Source organism: Eumetopias jubatus, unplaced genomic scaffold (genome assembly GCF_037043125.1).
Source record: "Eumetopias jubatus isolate StellerSeaLion01/CBP00866 unplaced genomic scaffold, mEumJub1_p1.0 scaffold_12, whole genome shotgun sequence".
Taxonomy (NCBI): domain Eukaryota; kingdom Metazoa; phylum Chordata; class Mammalia; order Carnivora; family Otariidae; genus Eumetopias; species Eumetopias jubatus.
Window position 1 is genome coordinate 86,452,815 of NW_028274818.1, and position 14,124 is coordinate 86,466,938.

Sequence of the window (14,124 nt, forward strand, 5' to 3'; positions counted from 1 at the left end):
GGCATTGTGTTTATTTTTTGTTCCACTTAGTCCAGTGCCTGGTGTATGGCATGTATTCAATAAATATTTACTGGCTATGTGTAAGTGGTATTTGTCTTTCTGATGTTATTCCTGACATAAACTGAGACAGGTATGAGATTACCATGGTGTGTGACGGCGGGGCAGGGGAAGGAAGCAACGGGGCTTAGAAGTTTCTAAGCAGGTGAAATGCCATGGTTGGCATGGAGTTCTATGTATCAGAGTGCAAAAGGCTTTCCTACTAAGAAGATAGGCATCCTTGACAAGTAGGTGACTTCCATTTGCTGCCTGATTCTGTGATTTTAGGTTTGAATGTTTTCTACTTTTATCTTTCCCCCCCTTCTCATCCTTCCTTCCTCCCTTAGTTTGAAGCCTCAGGAAGGAACTTGGGAATAGACATATTATGAAGAGGAGCTCTTATCAAGGGCTCTAAGGGAATGTTTTATGGCGAGTAGCTTTGCAGAGACCACAGTCATGTTAGGACTGAACATCCTTATTATGATAATGTTGGTTGAGACTTTCAGATCATCTGATTCTCACAGAGGTATTGTGATGTAGGCAGCTCAGAATCATGACCCTTAGTTTATAAATGAGGAAAGGGGGTGGGGATCAGAAGAGGTTGAATTATCCAACTTACATTGGAAACAAGAGCAAATTAACATTTTTTTGGAGAGTTTACTATGTGTTGAGGCAGTACATTAAGCCCTTTATATTAATCATTACCACATCCCTATGAGATAGGTAACAATTATTATTCCCATTTTACAGATGAGGAGACTGAGACCTATAGAGGTCAAATTATTTGCCTCAAATTGCATTATCAAGAAGCACAGAACCAGGCTTCAAACTCAGGTAGTCTGTGTCACACCACCATGCTAATGAGTTGCACTGGGAGATCTCCAAGAGTACACTGTGTTATTTGAACTTGCTTCTATAGGTCTGACTCCTGGTTTAATTCTGCTACTATACGTTGCCAATTTTTTTTTAATCTGTTTGCAGTTTCACCTGAGCTTAGAATTTATCACTCAGAAACCACAGTGATCATTACCTATAACTGAAATTAGGTCAACCAGGTTCAGATACAAATCCCCTATATTTACTAATTAAAATAACTGCTGAATACATTTACTAATTTATTTTTTAGAGGTGCTCATTGGTTAATTACTACAGGGCACATCTACTGAATATATTGGGGAATACTTGCACTATTCTCTGACACTCTACAAGACATTAAGAAGTATTAAAAAAAGTCCATGAAAACACGTGATTTAGTTCTTTTTAGACTATTATCTCTTCAAGGAGATGACAGTGACCCACAGTGACCGGCACATTTTGTGCCCTCCACAGATCCAAGTCCCTTTTTCAATGGGTTCCCTTTACATTATATTTTGTCACTGAAAAGAGAACATGAAAATGTTGTAATCTGTAGCTGATAAGAAAATTGCAACAAAAGGTACCCTTGCTTAGAGTTCTAGAGAGGGAAGTGATCCAGTCAAGATTTGGGGCTTGTGCACAGAGCTATGACCCAAGTTAGACACCTGAACTCTTGGTCAGGAGGACAGTGAGCAGAGGTCAGTACAGGGGTGTCATTAATGTATCTTTGGAATATCACTGACTGCATTTGAAAGTCACGTTAGAAAGGATATTGGCTGGTTTTGGGCTTCTCGTGTTATCTGTGCCTCTTCCCCTCTCCATTATGGATAACTGAGGTTTTTAATTGAGGTTTTAATAAACAGTAGTGACATTCTAGTAGATGAAGGAAGGGGGCAGTCCCCGAGGGCAATCTGAACTTCTGCTTAGTATATTTACTCTTGCTGTTTTCCTTCCTCCTCATTTGTAATTCAGGAGGCTCTCTGAGAAGAGAGAGAGACAGCGAGGCTTGAGGCTTCTTTGATGGATCGAAGGATCACGAGCTGGGATACCAAGTTCTATGAAAAGGTCTGCTATTGAATTTGCTCTACCTTTAGGCAAATCATTTGATTGTGTTGTGCTTTGCTGTCTTCCTGTGCTTGCTAAGTGTAAATAACATGTATTTGACTATTTTGTGATTATTATACAGTCTTTTAAATGTGTGGGTGATTTATTTTTCCAGGCCAGCTGCTCAGGTATAAAAACGAAAATCTGCTCCTTTGAGATGCTAGGCTCCATGGCCGTCAACGGACCTCCAAATCCTTGAGTGCAGCAGCTGTCTAGTTGCTTCTTGTTCATCTGACACAGTTTGTAGTCTCTAAGCTGTGGCTCCTCAGGTTTACTCTATAGTTGGGGGGCATACCTTTCTGACTCCTTTGTTTTCAGGAATGAAATATGTCACTTTACATACTCTTGCTGCTTTCACCCTCCTCCCCACCCCACCCCCTCTAAAAATATGAAGGCTTTCTTTTGGCTCAGACAGAGCTGCTTTATCTGACACTGATTTCAAGAGATAGAGGGAAAGGTGACCTGGTAAACAAACTGAATTCTTCGGACTGGCTCATATAGTTTTGATGACGAGGGCCAGGACCACTAGAGGTTTGAACTAGATTTAGGAAGGTTCTTGCTCTTTGCAGTTTTGGCAGGAAGCAGTTAGGGAGTATACTGAAAAGAGAGAACACAAAGTATCCTCCCCCTTTCCCCGCCCCGTGTTTTTGTTAGTTATATAGCCTACCTCACATTAGGCAACAAGACATCCCTGTTAACCTAAAAGTGCTGAGCTGAGGTTCTTAAGAAGCTACTAAAAATGTTTGTGGGTAAAGGACGATTTTGTTCCTCATCAGTGGATCACCATACCACTGTTTCACAAATGACAATCTCTGAAGAGCAATATTGGAGTAAACGGAAAGGCTTGTTTCTTTGGAACTAAAATAAATGTATTTACATTATTTCTAGTGCAGTGAAATTAAAAGCAGTTTCTAAACAAACCTGGAAAGGTGTTGAAGCTAGAGAACCTGTGAAATATGTTACTCCTTAGTTGTAGCTTGGTTGTAGCAGCAGGAAGAACTTCAGACACAGGAACACAGGGTAACCCTTCAGTTCTGAAACGTTGCTAAGTCTCCTCGTGCTATAAATGATCAAAGAAACATCCGGCTAAATGACTGCTTCCAGAGCTGAGTTTGCTTTAAGAGTGTTGGGTTCAACTTCCGCCTGTTCAAGGAAACTAGCAGCAAGGGACTCTGATTTGTGTGTGTGTGTCGGGGGGCTGGTCTTCATTCTTGGGCAGGGTCGTCAGTACCTCAAAATATTACTTGCAGGTGTCCCAGCTGCAGTAGCTTCCAACAAAGGCAGAGCTTTCACTGATGCCTCTTAGAAACATGTAGCCAGCAACTTGCCAGGCTCGGGGAACAGGACTGGGAGGAGGGGAGAGTTTGGTGATATCCTTCCCCCCCCCCCCCCCGCCAGATTCCTGACTGCTTTGTAGCTCCTCCGGAGCAGGGTGGAGGCCGTAGGGGTGGGGGTCTGGCTCGTCGGCTCTAAATGTAAATAGGAAACCACGCAGCCGAGCCAGTGACAGTTAAGAACTGGCAGCGTCCGTCCCAGGCAAGGTGTTGGTCTGACAGTATGGACGTACGAACGGCAGGAGACTCCCCTCTCCTCACCCCCGGGTCGATCTGCACAACCAGGTGGAAGTCCTGCCGGGGCCGGGGGGTAGGGGGATGAAGCACCCAGAGGCAACGACTAAAGCGAGGAATGACCAGAAGTCCTAAGGGCACCACTTTGGAGAGACCGGAAGGTTTCAGGAACTACCTTCTGAAGTATCGCCCCTACTCTAAGAAAATTAAAATCATCTCCGCCATTACATGGAGCCCCGGCCCAGACGGAAGGTGTGGACGCGCGCCGGCCGAATGCGCGCTCCCTTTGTCCCGCCTCCCGGCCGGCGGCTCAATCAACCGGGGAGCGCGCCCCGGTCTCTCTTACGTGCTCCGGGTGGAAACTGGCGCCGGCGGCGGCGGCGTTCCGCGGGCGGAAAGGAAGGGGGAGGCGGGAAAGCTGTGCGCCGCCCGCTCCTCCCCACCCCCCGCCTTGGCCCTGAAGGGGCTGGATGGGCAAGTTGGGCGCGATGGCTCGAGCCCGGGCGGTGGCGGCGGCGGCCGGAGGCGGCGGCGCCTCCTCCTCCTCGCCCCGGCGCCGGCGGTGATCCGAACGAGCGGCCGCGGCCCCCGATGAGACTGTTCGTGGGCTGGCTGTGCCTGAGCCTGGCGTCCGTGTGGCTGGCGCGGAGGATGTGGACGCTGCGGAGCCCGCTCACCCGCTCCCTGTACGTGAACATGACGAGCGGCCCCGGCGGGCCGGCTGCGGCCGCGGGCGGCAGGAAGGAGAACCACCAGGTACGCGGCCGGCCGGGATCGGGCCCGGGCCGGGCGGGGGCGTGGCAGCCGGGCCTTCCCGCGCTCGGCCCCGCTATTGTGCGGGGCGCCGCGGCGAGAGAGGGCCCCCCGGGCCGTCGCCCCCCGCCGCCTCGGCCCTTCAGAAAGTTTTCCCGACGTCTTCCCGGCCGGGCGCTGCGGCCGCCACCCCCGGGCGCTCGGCCCAGGGCCCCGCGGCGCCTTTTGTTCCCGGGCGCGGGCGGAGAACGGCCTCCCGGTTCCTCCCGGGGCCCGAGGGTGGGCCCCGGAGCCCCGCATTGTTCCCGGCTCCCGGGCGGTGATCGCAAGCGCCCGGCCGCAGGGCGCAGGAACTTTGGGGCGGGCGCGTGGCCGCGGGCATCCATCTGGCCCCGGGGCCTGCGGTGTAAACGACCAGACCGAGCCCATTACCCTGGACTGCCTTTATAACTCCCGGGAATCAAAGCGAAAAGCCGGTCCCTCTTTTTGTCTGGTCGAATCTCTGAGCATACAAAGGGCCATAAAGAAATTTAACCATGCATCGTGAGCCATTTAACTCTCTGGGCTTATTCGGGTGACATTTTCCCTCGGCAGTTAAAAAAAAAAATGTGTTTGACAGGTCCTCACACTCCCATTCTCCTGCACCTTCCCCCTCCGGCCTAAGAGAGATCTCCTTTAAACTTCGGTGTTGGTTATCTGACCGGAAAGATGTGGTTAGGAAAGAAGATGATGCAAGCTTTTCCTGGAAGGGTTTTTTAAAAAACAGAATTAGGCAGGAGTGAATTCCTTTCAGAGTTGCGGATCGTGAACCGTGCGAGGTGACCGGTTAGGTCGTCTTTTCATTAGCTGAGTTTTGTGCCACTTAACAGAAGTATTTGCTGGTCAACTGCAGAATTAGGAGTGATATTTCATTTTTGACTGTAATGTAGTTTGTGGTTAACCTTGAATTCATTGAAAGGAGGCTTTCGAACTCTGCCGGAGTGTTGGCTTATAATTGCTAGCATTTATAGTGCATTTTGCCTTTCCAGAGAGCAGTAAGCGATTATTCCCCATTTTGTGTCTCATCGTTTTCATAGATTTCTCATTTTCCTATGTTAGGTTTCTTACTATGCCAGGCGTTCAGAGAGTTTACACTGGGGTGGATTCCGTGTATTCTAATGAAAGTAAAGAATTATCTAAGGACATAAAGCAATTCATTAAGAAAAGTAGTGTTTAGTTTTTATCTAGTAATTACTGATCGTGGCCCCTTTTCTATTTTTAAAGGAAATCATACATTTCCATGAAATTTTTTGTGATCCCACAGCTATTGTAATTTGTTAGGTAATCATGCCTATGATATTGTTAGGAGTGTACTTAAAGTCAGTAGGTGATCCTAAGTTGTAAAACCACATTCTTTGCAACGGGTTAATTACTTAACACTAATCATTCTCAGAGAAAACCCTAAAGTACTGCAGTGATAATGTACAGTTACCAGAATGTCACATAGCCATATGGAATATGGATGGTGGTGTAAAACAATGAATTAGAAACGTCATTTTCAATAATTGGTAGAAATAAGGTTCTGGGTAGGATAAAAAGGAGGCAGATTTCCACTGTTGTGGAATTACGGTTGAGTCTCTTAGCTGTAGGTATTGATGACTCCTGATTATGTATACTATAACACACTTGATATGTTTTCACTGCTTATGGAGGAATTGGTTATATTTTAAAAATTGAAAAGCTGTTTAAGTAGTTTGGTTTTTTTGGAATAGGTAGACTATAGACAGTGCCTCACATTATCTCCTAACAGGAGGTACTTTCTAATTTGTACCTTTTTAAAACTGAATCAGTTAGGTTCTGAGGAAAACTGATACTGGTTTCAGGTATCTCCTTTACTTTGTTACACTTCTGAGCTACTCAGGTATGTGTGTACACAGGTGTGTTTTAACCAGTTGGACTAACAGTTTGGCAGCTATGTTCTCCAAGGTGAAGACTAATCTGGTACTTTCTGAATATTTAGGGGGGGATTGGCCCTTTTCCTTAGAGTGATCAATCCAGAGGTTATTTTGAGGTGATGCATTGACATTATGAAAATATTGCCCGTGAATAAAGATGAAAATGAACAAAAGAAACTGTAGAAACCACAGTGAGATAAAGTAAAAGAGGGGACTGTCCCCTCTGCAGAATGCTGCGTTGATGATTTATATTCCAGGATCCTAGGTTTGCCTTATAAACTTTCTGACTTGTGAAGTAACTTAACTCTAACATTCTTTCCCCCTTCAAATTTATAGTTTCATGCAAGGTTTTCTGGTGTTCATTTGGGTGTGTGGGTTCCATAGCCAGCCACATCTGGTTCTTTTGGATTTGCATGAAAGTGGGGTTATGGATTTAATTGAACCGTACTTAGCACAAGTTTTCTTTATGGTTATTTTATGAAGAAATTATGGTGGAGGATTCTCTGGTTAAAAGAGAGGTCTTGGGAAATGTTTATCATTAAAAATTATTTATTTACTATCGCCTAGAGATGAGATGCAAGGCTCCTTTGAGCTAAAGTCGCTCTAAAATTGTAGGAGCAGCACCATTTTAGTAACTTGGTTGGGTGTGCTAGCTTCAAAACTGGGATTATTTTTCATTTTGGGCAAGGGAGAAGCAAGGAAGGGCTTCTCTTAAAGCCAGGATATGGCTTGCAGGCCAAATTGGGCTCACTGACTTGTTACAGCCTATGAAGTCAGATTAGTTTTACATTTTTAAATGGTCGCAGAAAATATATAATATATTTGTAACATGTGAACATTTCTTATATGAAATTCAGATTCCAGTGTCTACAAATAAAGTTTTGTTGGCATAGAGCCACCACATTCGTTTACTTGTCTGCAAGTACTTCATGCTGCAGCAGCTGAATAGCGTGGTTGGTACTTTATGACCTACAAGTGGCCCCTTCTAGAAAATGAGTTTTCCCCAAAGAAACTTTCCAGCTTCCTTCATCAGGAGCACATTTCTTAATCACAGGTTGCACAGTGGATGGTTTGACTCATTGGGAAGAAATAGAGCCAGGCAGTGAGAAACTAGATATGTCACTTTTCGGTATTGGCAGGCTTGGAACTTGAAGATAGCAACAACAAAAACTTTGGATCTAGTGCTTTTGATGCATTGTACCTACTACTTAAAGTTAATGCAACTATTATGGAGCTACTGAAACTTGAAAGGACTCTAAGGCCCTGCTAACTAGGTTCTTGATAATAAGTCATTCAATAGTTTCTGAGTCGATGGAGCAAAAAAGAATTGTTATGGGACTCTGTGGAACCAGGCCAAGACAGTTTCTTCAGGTGATGTACTGTAAGGATTTTTAAGAGCACAGGTAACATTGGTTATCTGGAATTAGTAAGGTGTAACTTAAAATTGGAAGTTTGTGTGTATCTGCCTTATTTTTTCACCTTTTTAAAAAAGTTCAGAACTGTGTTATGTTACAAGCAGGGATTTAAGATAATTGAAACGATTGTTTTTTTTCCAAATAAAAAAAATACTTGGACATCACAGCCATAGGTCAAAGGTTGTGCTGTGGACAGATTCGGCCTCCTGTCCCCTCTTCATTTACTTGTGGAGGCTGACCAAAGTCAGGCATGAGTTAACAATGCTCAGGGGCAGTTGCCAGCTAGCCAGATGGACACTGGTGGATTTGTGTCCTCTCCTGAACTGCCTTCCAGAACCTGGAGGCCTTTGTAGCCGAATACCAAAGAGATTTTGTAAAGAGTTTCTTTCCTTATAATCTGTGTTGAAACCCTGTATAAGTGTTTGCCTCAATTTCACGGAACACTAGGATCTCTCTCTTCTGCTGGATATACCAGAGGCCTTTATGTTCCCCTTTGAAGGTATTTGAGGGCACCCTGGTAATTGCCAGTAAAAGACAGTTGTTCAGACCTTCTGAAGCTTTGGTAAAATCTTAGGATTATAAAATTCTAGCAGTGAGTGAGTATTTGAAATGAAAATTGCCAATAATTTATTTATTAAATCAGAGCTGAAACAACTTAATCTAATCCATATGAATTGTTTCCCTACATGGACGTGAGGGTGCCCTGTCATTCACATCTCACATAAAGAGGTTGAAAATCTCACATAAAGAGGTTGTTGGTTTAGGTTTGTGTCATTTGTGGAAAAATAAAGAATGGTTTGAAGATTTACTCTTATGCTGTGCTTAGATGCAAGAAAGTGTCAGTGATTGAATGTCTGGACTGATAGGACTCATTGCAAAACTTAGAATGTGATTTTTGAAGCCTTAGCTGTGAGGTCAATGTCGTCAGGCCTGGTCTGACCACCCCCTGTAGTAGAAAAGATTCTGTGTTCATGGATCCCATCAGTGGAGCCTTTCCAATTGTTTTTAGTGGTACTAAATGCCTCAGGTCTTTGGTTACTCATTCCTTTTGAGAATGGCTGGGTGCCCAGACCTACAGTGTGGCTTTTAGGCATTCCCTTGAACTTCAGTTCTCTGACTGGCTTTTGTGGGCCTTGGACAGGAAGGGGAAGGAAATCAAGTTATTGTGCTTCTATTGTGTGCCAGACGCTTTAATGTATCATCCTCTCTCATCCTCGTAACAACTCCCAGAGGTAGGTGCTACACCCCCTTTTTTGATAGAAGAGTGAGCCTAAGAGAGAGAAAATTTGCTCGGGAGACAGTTGGTAGGTGGCAATTTGGGTTTTGACCCCAGCTCTGTCTGGTTTCAAGGCCCAAGCTTTCCCCACCTTTTCATGATGTCTCTCCTAGGAAACTTTGTGTTGTCAGAGGGTCTGTGAAAGTAGGGTGCCTCCTTAATAGGTAACTGCCTCCACTCTAGTGGACCTCTGTGTAGACACTGAAGCTATGTAACTATACAAAAACACCAGTTGGAGTTTTTGCAGCTTGTGAGTTAGACAGGGATGGGACAACCGTTCCAAGTTTGGGCCTTCATCCAGTTTGTGCATGCTTTGGTCAAGCTTAATGTTGGGGAAAAAAAATCTTACCTATGGTGTCTTTTTTTCTGACACCAACTAATTCTCTGGCACTGGCTGGGTGTCCTACAATTCATTTCTTTTCTGACACAACCCAGAATTAACATCCGTCCAGAAGTTTAAGGGCTCCATCCTAGAAGACTGCCCTCCTTTCAGATGCCAGCTGCAAGTTGTGGGTGCACAGACTACCTACCCATGCTTCTGCCCAACTTGGTTACAAATTCTGAGGTTCTTACAACCCTCCATCAGGTTAGATAATTTGCTAGAATGACCCAGAACTTAGGAAAATACTTTACACGTTTACTGGTTTATTATAAATTATAGGCTGCAATTCAGGAAGAGCCAAATGGATGAGATGCATAGGGCAAAGTATGGGGGCGGGTGGACGGTGGCACAGAGCTTCCGTGTCCTCTCCAGGTGAGCCACCCTCCCTCCCAGCACATCAGTGTGTTCAGCAACGTGGAAGCTCCCAGAACCCTGTAGTTTAGCAGTTTTATGAAGGTTTCATTACCTAGGCATGACTGATTAAATCATTGACGTTGGTGATTGAACTCAATCTCTGGCTCCTCTCCCTTCCCTACAGATTGGCGGTGGGGCTGAAAGTTCCAGTAGTACCCCCCCCCCATCGTATTAGCATGCAAAATATTCTCTTATCACTCAGGAGATTCCCCAAGGGTTTTAGGAGCTCTGCCTGGATCTAGGGGTTAAAGACCAAATATTTATTTTTTTATTATACCATATTACCTAAAATCAGGACGTTGGCTTTTTAAAATAATTTTCTAATTCCAATTCTACTACTGTGCTCAAGTCCTTTGTATTTTGGAAGAAAAGACTATTATATAGCAGACGCTTGACTATTGAGGAACTCAAAAAGAAATTCAGAAAAACTTCTAATTGTGTCCCTCGGTCTGATAAGCAAATATAATCTTATAGGAAAATTGCATTTATGCTTTGAAGGAATGATTCATCCACCAAGGTTATATAAAGATTAGGAGATGTTCAGGGGCTTAATCTGTAAGACCTGACCTAATACCTTATTATTTTGATTAGTGAATACTGTCACATACATGTTAAGAACTCACGTCTACCTGATTTGGCTGTTTATGTGTCTAATTTTTAGTATCTTTATAGTCTGCTGCAAGTAGGGATAACATTGCTATTTACTGTAATTTTTAGAAGATGTCTTGGTTAGTTATCACATTCTACTTTGTACTTGGCATCAGTAGATGACTGCGTGGCATAACTTGGTTTGATTAGAATTTGTTATTTAAAAGATTTCCTTACTTATTTGGATTGAAGAAAATTCAAGTAAGCTTTAAAGGAGGTTGCTAAGATGACATTTTTCCAGACACCAGTCTCCAGCTGAGGAGGCCAGCCTACTGTAAGTAGGATGGGAACACAGTCCTTCCAATGTGAACATTTAACAAGCTGGTGCTTTGTTCTTGCCTGCGCACCTTGGTCTCTGTCGTCTTTGAGGAGCACACATTCAAAGAACTCACCTGCTTGAAAGTGCATGGGAGCCTACAGACAGGCCACCAGTGCTGTGAGCTCGTTACAGCTTTTCATTTAAGCTGGATTGTCTGGAGAGAGGAACTCCGGGGGACCGCCAAATGGTTGCAGGGGCTCCTGCATTGATTTTCTATCAGCTATCTAATCTTAGAGCAAGGGATTGCTTATTTAAGGCCTGAAGGTCCTGGCCAAGATCATAATCCCATTATGATTCTCTCGGTTCCCTTGGTTTCTGATTTTTTTCTCCTCTGGAGTGTAAGTTCCTGGAGGCTAGTTCATCTTTATTTTCCCTGGATCACTGTTAAGCTGTGATAATTAGGAAACACTAATGAAATTTTCTGGGTTGGCCCATGTAGTCATTCTCAAGCAGTAGTGATTTTGCCTCCCAGGGGATGGACGTTTGGCAGTGTCTAGGATGTTTTCGGTTGTCATGACTGGTGGGGAGTGCACCTGGCATCTGATGGGTAGAGGCTAGGAATGCTGCTAAATATCCTATCATGCATTGGACAGATGCTGTAACAAAAGGATTATCTGGTCCCAAATGTCAGTAATGCTGAGGCTGAGAAACCCTGTAATTTAGTTGCTATCTAGATCAGATTATCTTTTCTCTAAACACACCCAGTCCAGTTTAGTTAGACAGAATGGTCCTGCTTTCTTTTCTGAAAATGAATCTCAGACACACTGGATAGACTAAAGAGAAGCTTCTTTGAAGGAAACTTTTATAAAACAACACGCACCTAGAATAGGAACCTGAATCAGCTGGAAGTGCTTAGAAACCCCAGGTTTCCCGTTTATCCAGAAGTTGTGAGGTGGTAAATGAAATGTGAAGCACTTGGCCAGGTGCCTGGTACAAGGTAGGTGTTCAGTCAGTGTTGTCCTTTGTTGCTTGCTTGGGATGATGCAATTTTGTGGTGAGTGGGTAGGTTTAACCACTGTTTGCAGAAGTGGGTTTAAGCAAGGCCTTTCAGGGACACCTGGCTGGCTCAGTCAGTGGAGCATATGACTCTTGATCTTGGGATCATGAGTTCAAGCCCCACATTGGGTGTAGAGATTACTTAAATAAAGTAAAATAATAAAATAACTTAAGAAAAGCAAGACCTTTCAAAAACCTTGAAGTTTTAGAAATTGACAGAAACCCAGTGACAGCTATCTCTGTGGCTGTCCTTATATCCCCTCTAGGATTTTGCTAGAACCTCCAAATTCTGTGAGGCTGCCTGTGATTTTTTTTTTTAAGATTTATTTATTTGTTTAGAGAGCGAGAGAGTGTGCGTGAGCAGGGGGAGGGGCGGAGGGGCGGAGGGGCGGAGGGAGAGGGAGAGAGAAGCGGACTCCCTGCTGAGCACGGAGCCCAACCAGCGCTCCATCTCAGGACCCTGAGATCATGGCCTGAGCCAAAATCGAGAGTCAGACACTTAACCCACTGAGCCACGCCCTTAGACTGCCTGTGATTTTAACAATGATTGATTTGACGAACATTTATTGTTCATTATATCTGTGCCAGGCACTGAAGTCAGTCATTGTCCCTACCTTTATGAAACTTTGTCTCCCTGGGAGGATAGACACTGAAAATACAATTATGTACAGTTATTCAATTCAGTGGTCATAAATGTTGCTGAGGAGATATATGGTATATAGGAGAGGGTATTCGAATGGGGGGGGGAACACTGCCTAGTCTGCAAGTTCAAGGCAAACATACTTGAAGAAATATTTAGGCTTAGGTCGAATTAACCAGGTGAAGAGAAAGTGGGTTGCGGTGATGCGGGAAATGCAGGGGACAAAGCAAACACCATGTGAGACAGCCATGAGAAAGGAGCCTTCCAGAAAAAGAGAGGGGTGCAGTGTTGTGACATAGCAAATGACCAGGGGTTATGGGTGGCAGACAGTGTTAGGAGGTAAGGCTGTGGACACAAAATGGACAAACTGTGTAGGGCCTGGGAAGCCATATTGAGCATTTTGGGTATTAACTTTAGACTTATGTGAAGCAGGGTTGTGATGTGATCAGATTTGCATTTAAAAATTTGCATTTTTAAAGAGGTTTGCCGGGTCACTTAAATTTTCAAACCACTTTTAATTTCTGGAAGATAAAAATGCCAGAAGTATGTGTATGTAAAAAAAACACCTTTATTGAGATATAATTCACATACCATAAAATTCATCCTTTTAAAATGCACAGCTCGGTGGTGTTTAGTGTTTTCACAGATTTGTGCAGCCATCACCACTCTAATTTCAGAGCATTTTTTTCACTCCAGAGAGAAACCCCGTATCCATTAGTAGACACTCCCTCTTGCCAACTACAATCTACTTCCTGTCTCTGGATCTACCTATTGGACACTTTATGAGAGTGATTATGAGAGTGAAATCGTATTATTTGTGGCCGTTTGTGACTGGCTTCTTTCCCTTAGCATAATGTTTTCAGAGTTCATCTATGTTGTCACATTAATCAGTACTTCACTGCTTTTTATGGTTGAATAATCCCTATTCTGTTGTATGGATCAGTCATACCTTGTTTATCCATCAGTTGATGGGTATTTGGGTTGTTTCCACTTTTTGGTAATTACGAATAATGCTGCTTTTGGAGTTGACTTTTGTATCCTGCAGATGGTCAGGAGGAACACGGATTTCAACCTTTATCTTTAAGGAGGAGGGCTTTACTCCTTTTATTCTGTAGCACATTCTGTTCAGTAAGCAGTTTCTTTTCTTTTTTTAAGATTTTATTTATTTGAGAGAGAGAGAGAGAGAGTGAGGGAGAGCAGGAGCAGGGAGGAAAAGCAGGCTCCCCGCTGAGCAGGGAGCCCGACACCGGGCTTGATCCCAGGACGCTGGGATCATGACCTGAGCCGCTGGCAGGTACTTAACTGACTGAGCCACCCAGGCGCCCCAGCAGTTTCTTTTCTGAAACCTTGTTTGGCTATAAAGGTTCAACCACATGTGTTAATGTCAACAAATTGAGAGAAATGCTGTTAAGAACTTGAGTTTTCCTCTTGGTACTTGAAAGCAATATTTGCAGTTAATGATGCCAAGTCTTGCTTAGTTCTGGAAGTCAGAGTCCATTGTTGTTCCAGTTGTCCATTTACAAGTGGATGCCAAGGGAATTCTTAGCTCCTCTGTTTCACTTGAATGGCTTCTTGTCTGCGTTAATAGAATGTACCTGATTGCCTACTACCAAGGTGATGGCTTTCATCTTGATTAGTCATTTCAGAGAATAAAAAATAAATAAAAGTCAGAGTGGCCTCAGTATTACAGAGTTCAGAATGTGCACCAGAAGGTCATGAGTATAATAAAAAATGGTTTATGACCTGCACTGGGGCATAACTTCAGGCACAATGAATATTAAGAG

General features: G+C 44.0%; 1 protein-coding gene across 6 annotated transcripts in view; it reads left to right on the top strand.

Moving 5' to 3' along the window:
* Positions 1 to 1,541: 1,541 nt before the first annotated feature.
* METTL9 (methyltransferase 9, His-X-His N1(pi)-histidine) overlaps positions 1,542 to 14,124 on the top strand; it is a 48,553-nt gene continuing 35,970 nt past the window's right edge. For 2 of the 6 annotated variants that reach the window (XM_028090429.2, XM_088029025.1), the window contains exon 1: positions 3,901 to 4,319. In XM_028090429.2, coding sequence (XP_027946230.1) covers positions 4,155 to 4,319 — 165 coding nt within the window. In that variant the 5' untranslated portion in view covers positions 3,901 to 4,154. Of the gene's footprint in view, positions 1,590 to 1,863; positions 1,957 to 3,900; positions 4,320 to 14,124 lie in introns of those variants that run through there. The other 4 variants (XM_028090430.2, XM_028090428.2, XM_028090427.2 and 1 more) reach the window with 4 other exon arrangements.